This window comes from Myotis brandtii, unplaced genomic scaffold (assembly GCF_000412655.1).
Source record: "Myotis brandtii unplaced genomic scaffold, ASM41265v1 scaffold82, whole genome shotgun sequence".
NCBI lineage: Eukaryota > Metazoa > Chordata > Mammalia > Chiroptera > Vespertilionidae > Myotis > Myotis brandtii.
In genome coordinates this window covers 4,666,894-4,677,239 of record NW_005371324.1, presented here as the reverse complement: position 1 = coordinate 4,677,239, position 10,346 = coordinate 4,666,894, and the positions used below count along the sequence as shown (strand labels likewise).

General features: G+C 34.6%; 1 protein-coding gene across 10 annotated transcripts in view; it reads left to right on the top strand.

The window, feature by feature from the left end:
• Window positions 1–10,346, top strand: part of OSBPL8 (oxysterol binding protein-like 8) — a 160,973-nt gene that overhangs the window by 50,170 nt on the left and 100,457 nt on the right. For 6 of the 10 annotated variants that reach the window (XM_005884140.2, XM_014531657.1, XM_005884139.2 and 3 more), the window contains exon 2: window positions 4,730–4,838. Coding sequence is in view for 4 of the 10 variants with exons in the window: in XM_005884139.2 (XP_005884201.1) it covers window positions 4,797–4,838 (42 nt within the window). In the remaining 6 variants the exon portion in view is untranslated. Of the gene's footprint in view, window positions 1–4,729; window positions 4,839–8,580; window positions 8,591–10,346 lie in introns of those variants that run through there. The other 4 variants (XM_014531653.1, XM_014531652.1, XM_014531656.1 and 1 more) reach the window with 3 other exon arrangements.

Here is a 10,346-nt window from a genome sequence, read left to right as displayed (position 1 = left end):
GAGAGAAAGCCGCCCTCGAGTTCTGCCCAATGCCAGACAGTCCAGTTTCTCCCTGTATGAGTCTGGGTCCCCAGAGACTAGCCCAGAACTGGAGTTCAGAGCAGTCGGGAGCTTGAGACTCCCTCCCGATTGAAAAAGACAACTGTGTCCTCAGTTGCCAGCCCTTTTATGCGTGCGCCTCCATACCTCTGTACTTTTACTTCCGCACCTTCTCTGAATCTCAGTGTGCTTTTCTCTTTCCTTCTAGTTATAGAATTTCCACTCAGTCAGCCTTCCTGTGGTTCTGGATGATGTCCGTTTTGTCTTTTAGTTGTGTTTTTGAAGTGGTTGTGCGAGGCAGCAATTTCTGGTGTTTACCTATGCCAACATCTTGGTTTCTCCTGGATCTATCCTCTTTAATTTCTGATTTTGCTTATTTGGGTCCTCTCTCTTTGCTTCTTGGTGAGCCTGGCTAGAGGTTCATCAGTCTTGTTTATCCTTTCAAAAGAACCAGCTCTTGGTTTTGTTGATCTTTTGTATTTTTTTTTGTTTGTTTCTATGTTATTTATTTCCACTCTGATCTTAATTTCCTTCCTTCTGCTTATGCTGGGCTTTTCTTGTTGCTCTCTTTCTAACTCTTTGAGTTGTAGGGTTAGATAATTTATTAAAAGTTTTTCTTGTTTTTTGAGGTAGACATGTAGAGCTATGAACTTCCCTCTCAAGACTGCTTTCACTGTGTCCCATAGATTTTGCATTGTTGTGTTTTCATTGTCGTTTGTTGCCATGATGCTTTTTATTCATACCCACATGCTCCAGGGAAATGCAGTGGAGTCATCTAGATTCCCCTGCCCTGCCTCTTTTCACCTTTATATCTTTAGGTCATTTACTGTGCCCTTTCCCTCTTCTAATAGTTGGATTGATTAGTTCAGTCTACTTCTGTCTACCTGATTAATGTTTCTCATCCATTGCCCTGAAATAGCTACATGGAATAACGTTCCTTGCATATTTCTGTCCCACTTCCCCTTTGCTCATCAGTGTCCAGCTTTTTGCCTTCCTCCTGGTCTTTCATTATTATCAACATCATCATTGTTGTTACTATTTGTAGAGTGGAGAGAATCTTATCATAATTAATAGGTGCCAAAATATTAAATATTAGCACACTCTGGGAAGCATGTGTACTATACTATTTTGTAATAATTTTGATGAAAGCCATTTGGGTAGATAGACTGCTTTAATAAAACAGTCACTTTAAAATATTTTTTCTTTCACAGTGTTTATGAGTAAGATTTTGGTGCTAGCTTGCTTTTCAGGAACTGGCATATTTATATAGTTAAATTCTCACTATATTATTCTTTCCTTTAGAATTTGACTTAGTATAAATTAGTTCGACTAGCTTAACCAAGTTCTTATTTGCAATCTAATTTTTTTGTAAAGTTGGCAGTGAGATTAAGATTATTTAATTCAGTTTTCAGTGATAAGATGTTATAGTTTAGAAGTGCGGTGTGTTCATTGATAATACTCTAACTTTTGAGCATTTTTGTTACATCAGTACTTAACAAAACAAACAAACAAACAAAAACTTCTGGGGCATCCTGTGAGATAGGAAGCCATAAACTAATCATATACATCTTACTGCTGCCTTTAGAGGCAGCCATTATCCAATACAGCAACATAAGGTTGTTAGGTTTAAACAGCATGGGTTAAGCATGTTGGCCTTGCTTAGTAGAGGCTCCTTCCTTTTTCTGTGACTGAAATAACAATCTGTGTCCAAAATAGAGAAGAGAATAATTTTTATAAAAATTGCTTTCTCTACAAACTTTGTAAGTTTAAGTGCAGATAGTGGGGCACCAGTTCCTGAACAATTGCTAGAGTACTGGTAACAAAAAAAACAAACAAAACAAAAGAGGGAATAGTCATCTTTAAACTTTGAATTCAACTAGTAATTATGTTTAAATTAGGATGCAGGCCTAGTTTTAGCTTGGCAATTGGGAAAAACAAGTCTTTAGGATTGTGATACACTGTACTCTTTTACAAAAAGTGTATTTAGCATTCTTTTTGGTTATAGAAGTAATGTTCAGTGTTTTAAAAATTAAAATGGCAGAAAAGACTGCCTTTCTTCTCTTCAAGCCAACTCCCTAGAACCAAGTGCCATTAAGTTTGTTTTTAATTACTGTTTTAACTTAAAAACAGACTTTTCTATTCTCATATTTATTATCGCTTAAACATCTTCGACTTTCACCTCTGAATGATGGGGAAATTAGCATGCTTATACTGTATTTTAAGCATCCAATCACCCACCCTATCCTAGGATTTCTTGTTACGTATTTTTAGTTTTAGTCTTTGGCTTCAAAGAAAATACTAAAAAGTTGTTTCTTGACATATTAGTAGTGTCTCTCTATCTTCACTCCCTTTTATCATAGGTGAGGAATTTAGGGTACCTGTCTTTAATTTGGTCTTTTCTTTCCTCTCTCAGCTCTCTTTTAAAATTAGTCATGCTATAATTTCATTTTTACTTTGTGTTTGTGTTTCTTTGCTTTTTATATAAAGCAGTTCTCTCTTTACATAATTATATATAGTCATTTTGAAATTTGAAAACCAAAAATTGTGATTCATTCATTCATTCTATAAATATTGATCCTTTAATACTGAAGTATCTCTGGGTTCTGAACTTGCTCCTCTGTTCTCACTACACAGATTCCCAGGAGATCTCCTTCGGTCTCACGATTTTAAATTTCATCTATATGCTGACTCCCAGTTCACATTTCTAGCCTGACTTCTCCTCCTCAAGCCTCCCATCTGCATATCCAACTGCTTCCTTGATATTTCTACTCAGATGTCTAATTGATATCTCAAAGTGTATATGTCCAAAAGGAGATCCTGATATTCATCCCTTTCTCTCTCCAACTCTTCCCACAAAGTACTCCATATCTATTAATGGCAATTTCTTTCTTCTATTTGTTCAGGGCCAAAACCCTTTAAGTTTCTGCTCTCCCACTCTTTTAAAATTCACACCTACATCTGGTTCATTGACAAATGTTTTCTGACTTATATTCAAGGTATTTAAAGAATTTGACACTATTCTCCACATCCCCTGCTACTATTCTGGTACAAGCTGCCATTGCTTGGATTATAGCAATAGCTATATAATTTTTGTGTCATCTGTTATTTTGGATTATTTTATTTATTCATATAGCTAACTGAGTTGACAGAATTAATTCAGTGCAACAAGTGTTTATTAAATGTCTACCATGAACTAGTGCTGGATAGTCAGATCATTAAACACTGTCTCTGTCCTTGAAGAGAATTGGATCATGAGAACAAATAATTACAATGCATTGTAATACATAGAGTGAGGAAGTGTATGTAAGATTCATAAGTTAAAAGTCAGCATGGCTTGGGCATATATTGGTTATATCGAAGAAACCAAATGATATCCCTTAAAGCCCAATTAAAAAGTATTTTCAGCCTGGCCAGTGTGGCTCAGTGGTTGAGCATTGACCCATGATCCAGGAGATCATGGTTCCATTCCCTGTCAGGGCACATACCAGGTTGCGGGCTTGATCTCCAGTAGGTGGCATGCAGGAGGCAGCTGGTCGATGATTCTCTCTCATCATTGATGTTCCTGTCTCTCCCTCTCCGCTCCTCTCTCTGAAATCAATAAAAATATATTTTAAAGAAATATATTTTCCCCAGCATTTATATGTCAGTACAGACTTTTATACTTGCAGAAAAAAAGAAGTGTTTTTGGAACTCCAAGAAATGACTAGAAGTCTACTGATTTGTTGAGTTTTGTTATGTTAGCTGTTTTAAGGAAGAATTATTAGAGAGGTTATTAGAGACTTCTGAATACATGTAGTTACTATAGGAGATCTGCTTGGAGTTTTTGTTAGTTTAAACGTACAAAAGAAAAAGAACTGTGGTGAAGATACTCTAAGACTTTCAAAATAAAAATAAGTACAAAAGTAATACAAGTTCATTATAAAAATTTAAAAATATAGAAACACACAGAATATTTTACGTTCTATCATTTGCTTTTTCCACCTCATGTGTCATGGTCTTCTTTACAGCTTAGTATGTCTAGAGCTATATCATTTTTTAAAATGTATGATATTTCATTTTATGTCTGTAATCTAGTTTAAGCAAACTCCGCTGATGGACATTGTTTCCAGTTTTTTCATCATATCTATTACTTTGTTGGATGTGTTTATTTATATATCTTTATGCATTTGTAGAAGTATATATGTGAAATAATCCCTAGCTTTGAAATTGTTGGGTGGAATCATTTGTATTTTAAGTTGTCCTTAAAATAAAAGTTATGATTTATATTCTTATCACAAAAATATATGAGAATACCTGTTTCCCTACATGCTCACCAATGTTGGATATTAGCACACTCTTTAGTTTTTGCTAGTGTAATAACGAAAAAACTAATATCTAATATTATTTCATTAATTAAAAGAAGATTTAAATATCTTTTCAAATTTTGAACAGTCTCATGTCTTTAACCCTGTTCTTGCTATTTCTCCTCACTTGGAATATGTTCTTCTAACATTTTTCTCTGAACCTTTACCATTTTTCAAGCTATGTCAAAATCTGTGGTTTTTTTTTTTTTTTTTCCATTATTGGATTTCTCAGTAACCTCACCTAAAATGATTTCCCCCTTCTAACATATTTAATGTTATTTAACATATTTAATTTTCCACTTGTCACATTTTTATTACTCCTAATACATATTATTTTCTTTTTCTAGAATTTCCAGATTCACGGGATGAATAAACCTTAGTGGAAAGAGAAGCATAAACCTATCTTCTTTCACTATGGAGGCAGGTTTGGCAGATGGAGAACCTGACCGAATTTCGGTGAGTGGTTCAAATATAGCATAATAAGGTACTATCATCTACAGCTATGAAGTGTTTGATTTAAGTTATGATTTTATTTTAAAAATGTATTTCAAACAAGCTTTAAAAAACAATACTTTAACTCCTCTGTTGATATGAAAGTTACAGATAGTTTAAATTCTTTTGGAGCACAACCTAGTCAGTTTTCTGATTTTTTTTGCCCCATCTCCTCCCTTTTTCCCTTTCTAGTGGTATAGTGTAAGATATACTGATGTCATAGTTTGTGTTTATGTTTTCCTCAAAACTTTCTGCCTTAGGGAAGTCAAGAGAATTATACTACATTGAGGAAATTAAATGCCTCCAAATCTCACATCATGTGAACTTATGAGCAGGCAGAGGGAGTAAAACAGTTAAAATAATTAAGAATTAAGAGTAGCTGCCACGTATATTCTTTCTATAAAAGTCTGAAGATTTAATAAACATTGCTGCCTTGTGATTGTGATTGAATTGTATTCTGAAATAAAATTAGTAGGAATAGTGGTTAAGTATACCTTACCAATAAGTAAAAAATAAAATCCACCAGGAGGGTATATTAAATGATGATTTGTCATTGTACAAAAAAAATGTTGTCCCATGATAATTTCATTTTCAATTCTCCTGCAGCATTTTGACAGATCCCATTAAATACTGATTTATACACTCTTTATTAGGAATGTTTCTATTACCTAAAGTAAGGGTGGTAATTATATAAACTGTCAGTTTGGGAGCTGATTTGTTAGGTGGAAGATTCTTTGACAAATTTGTATTGTTGGAATAATGTGAAGGTCAAATTGTCTATCTTTCACATTGCTATGGATTGAGAGTCACTAGTATATTGAGAGGCTTGTAAATTTTAACTTGGTGAATGTCCTTTGTTCAGGCTCAAATGTAGGACAGTCTAATGATTGACAGCAAAATGCAATTTTGCTTACCTGTATTAATTTGGTCCCAACCTTTCTTGAATTTCTACTTCAAACTTGTTTACTTTCTTAAGTGGTCAAAAAATAGTTAAACTTTAAAATGATGACTTGTTAATAGAGAATAAAATGGACATGGAAAAAGCTTGATTTGTGAAGGTAATTGTCATGATGCTTATAAATGGAAAACTGATGGTAAGTTATTTTATTTTCACTATAATTTCAGAAACAAAGTTAAAATTAAGGGTCCTGTCTTAAAATATGGTGTATACTTTTCCATAAGTAGCATCTTATTTAAAGCTAATGGTCTTTCATAAGTCATTTTAGTTGAAGTATTTTAAATCTTTTAGTGATAATAAAAATGCTAGAAATAGCAACAGTAGCTATTTTCTAAGTCTGTACTTTGTCAGACTATCCTCATAACAGCCGTTAAAGGTAGATATTTGTCTTTCCTCACTTTTGTAGGTAGGCAAATAGATCAGGGAAGTTTATTATCTCCCTAAGAACTCATAGCTTAAGCGGTGGAACTATCTGTCTCTGAATACTTTACTTTGCCACTAGGGTATTCACTACATATCTGTCTTTCTGAATGGAATTGCTTTAAATTTATTGTTACCTGTTAAAATATGTATCTAAGTAGGTAGTATTAAATTCTATAGCTGAATACCTGTAGTGTATTAATGAAGTTTTAACCATTTTTATGCTAAATTCTGTTGCTGTTGAGAGGTTGGAGCAAGTTATTTAAAAAGCAATGAGAGCAATTTTTTATATTTGTTCATTAAGTTTCTTCAGGGAATCGAACCAATGACCTCTTGGTTCATGGGTCGATGCTCAACCATTGAGCCATGCCGTGCAATATTTCTAGTTTTTAAAAATGTATTCATTATTCTAGTTGCCTATAGTTCAATTTTTGTTTTAGTGTTGTTAGTCTTAGGTGATAAATATTGAAAAATATGGATTGAATCTCTTTATATGTGGTACTAAATATACTTCAGAACACAATGTACATTTAATATGTCTTAAAACATTTTGTAAAAGTCCAGAATTTATATCACTTTAGAAATAAACCACTAAGAAATGCTTAAAGTATAGGAGTCAACTTTCTATTAATAAATTGAGGTAGACTAAACTGAAATATCCTTTTAGATTAAAAAAAATTGAATATGTTCCTTAACTTAAGGAAAGTCATTAAATGTTTGAATAGTTTATATATTATTTCTCTTACCAGAGGAAACTGCTTTATAAGCTATAGTAGAGGACAAAATTTTTTGTTGTATTAAAATTGATTATATAAATGATTTTTAAAAAATATGTATTTTTATTGATTTCAGAGAGGAAGGGAGAGGGAGAGATAGAAACATCAATGATGAGAGAGAATCATTGATCGGCTGCCTCCTGCATGCTCCCCCACTAGGGGTCAAGCCCGCAACCCTGGCATGTGCCCTGATGGGGAAATGAACCATGATCTCCTGGTTCATAAGTCCACACTCAACCACTGAGCCACTCCAGCTGGGCCTCCTATTCGTTTTTAATTTTTCCTTTCAATATATTGAGGAAAGGAAGTAGTCTGTCCTGTAGAGTTTCCCACAATCTGGATTTTTCCCATGGTGATTGTTTAATGTGTTCTTCAGTCAGTTATCTTTATTGCAAATTGGTCATTCAGATTAGACACTTGCTCAGATTCAGGTTCGCTTTTTTTTTTTTTTTACAATAATACTTCATTGATGGTGTGTGTATTATCATCAGGAGACATAATTAGTCTGTCTCTCTTCTTGTGATAATAGCAGCCATTGATGACCATTGCCTAGATCTGTTCATTCAAGAGGGATATAAATGAATATTATAACTGGCTTAGAAAAATGGGAGCTGGAGAGAATGACTGACTAGCCTCTACCTTAAAGCAAGCAAACCAACCAGCCTACATTAGGTTAGGTATTTTGTCTTTCCATCATTTTACATTTAACCTTCTAAAGGGAGACATTTAATAAAATGATAAAACAATTTGGTAGGGATGATTTATGCTATATTAACATCTGAAAGTTACAAGTTAGTAGTATTTAAATATTTGTAATGTTTAAACTAACCAAGTGGGAAAATATTGCTCAATATTTCCTATTGTATGAGTACTTAATTCTCTCTTTTATCTTCATTTTTTTCGACTTGTTAGAGGTATTCTTGTTCTTCTTAGAGGCTTGAGTAATGTAAAAAATATGATGGGACTCTTTAATACATTTGGGGAATTGGGTTGGAGAAAGAGTTAGTTTTTTAAAAAGTAAAAGAAATAACCATTGACACAGTACATCAGCAGAATTGCAAGCTAGAATTTTTTTCTGTTTCCATTATGCTTGGAGATGGTCTCAAATTCTGTTCCCAGGACTATGGAACTCCTTCAGACCCTTTCTTAGAATCCATGAGGCCCAAATTATTTTTGTAGTAATACAATGGTATTTGCTGTTAACTGCCTTTTTTCTCATTCTCTCATGAGTGTAGAGTGCACTTTTTCAGAGCTGTATGAGACATGATGATGTCATTGCTGTGCTGAATAATGGATGTGTGCTTGTGTATTCTTGTTTTCATATTTTCCTAGTTTAATTTTTTTTCTAGGCAGTGTTTTTTTCTTTATATAATAAACTTAATTTTTTAGAATAGTTTTAGTAAATTCTCACTTAACATCATTGATAGCTTCCATGACTTTAAGCAAAATGATGTATAACAAAACCAGTTTTACCATAGGCTAATTGATACAAACAAGAATTAAGTTCCTATGGCATCTCATCAACATTATTTCAAGACAAAGTTGCTATATACCTTGTCCCAGTTTTTCCTGTTACTACCTTATTAGCCTATATTTGATATAATTAATGACTCCATATTGAAATATTAACTGAAGTTCATACTTGACTCAGCTTGCCTTAGCTGTTACCTAATATTCTTTTTCTGTCCTAGGATCCCATCTAGGATAGCACATTATATTTAGTCAGCATGCTTCCTTAGGGCCCCTTAGCTGTGATAGTTTCTCGGGGTCTACTTGTTTTTGATGACCTTGATGGTGTTAAGAAATACTGATCAGAAAGGGAGTGGACTGACTATTCTTGGGGGGCGGGGAAGGGGTGTGGAGGATCCGGGAAGAGACTGGACAAAAATCGTGCACCTATGGATGAGGACAGTGGGTGGGGAGTGAGGGCGGAGGGTGGCGGCGGGGGAAGGAAAGGGCAGAGGGTGGGGTGGGAACTGGGTGGAGGGGAGCTATTGGGGGAAAAAAGAGGAACAACTGTAATAATCTGAACAATAAAGATTTAATTAAAAAAATAAATAGAAAAAGAAAGAAATACTGATCAGATATTTTTTTACAATGTTCCTCAGTTGGGATTTGTTCGATGTTTTTCTCATGATTAGACTGGGCTTATAGGTTTTTGGGAGGATACCACAAAGGTAAATACCATTTTATCACATTATTATCAAGAGTATACTATCAACATGACTTACCATCTTTGATGTTGACCTTGATAGTGAATAGATGAGTCAGTGAATTTCTCATATAGCAAATATAAATAGATATAATCCATATAAATAACATCTCTTTGGAGTCCTCAGTAATTTCTAGGAGTATAAAGGAATCTGGAAACACAAAAGTTTGAGAATTGCTTGTTTAAATCTTCAGCAACCAACACTTAGAAGAATAATTGTTAAGAAAAGAGAGACCCAGAAGGTGATGGCGGTGGAATGAGGGAGTGGTGACCAAGATAAAATTTGCCTATTTCATAACTGAACTCAGCATTAAGACATGATCTATACCTTCAAGGAATTTTGTTGTTGTTGCTGTTATTTTCTTTCTTCATGTTGACATTTAACAGATATCTGTTGAATGCTGACTTATTTTGTCAGATTCATATCATCTACAAATAATTTTTTTTTTAAAAAAAAATCCCTACACAGCTGAGTCTTTGGTATTGTGTATGCATGTTTGTGCCGCGCCAGCACAGCCAAGGGTGAACCTGAGTGGGGGCGGCTGAAAGGCTTAGAAAAGACAGACAAGAGAATGAAAGCCGGGTCTCGGTGGGACGCTGCTTCTCTGAGAGACAGCGACAGTGCCCACAGGCTGTGTCTTTATTTTATAGCAGATGCCACGAGGCAAAGTAGGGGTGTGATCAAGATGTTTACAACATTCTCGTTGGTTTCAATCCTACTCAACTACATGCACCTGAACTCTATCAAGCCTACATCACTCAGGCACGTGGGGCCACGTGTTCAGACCATAGGTTCAAGCTTACAACTACAGCTGTTGGCTATAATTGTGCTGGGAGGGCCCTGCCCTCCAAGATGGGACTTGAACGTGGCCATGAGAGGACTGTGCCCTCTCCTCAGCCCAAGGCTTGAACCTGTCCAAACACTGTAGTGGCTCTCCACACATGTTTAAGGGAGAGAGTTGGGGTAGTCTATAGCTTTTCATATTTTTCAAGAAATTTACTCATTTTGTGTAGGTTTCAAATTTATTTAAGATTTAATATATCCTATATAATAAGGGGTTATTTTGAAATTTGCCCTTCTTGCCTTTGCCCATTTTGGTTGCCCC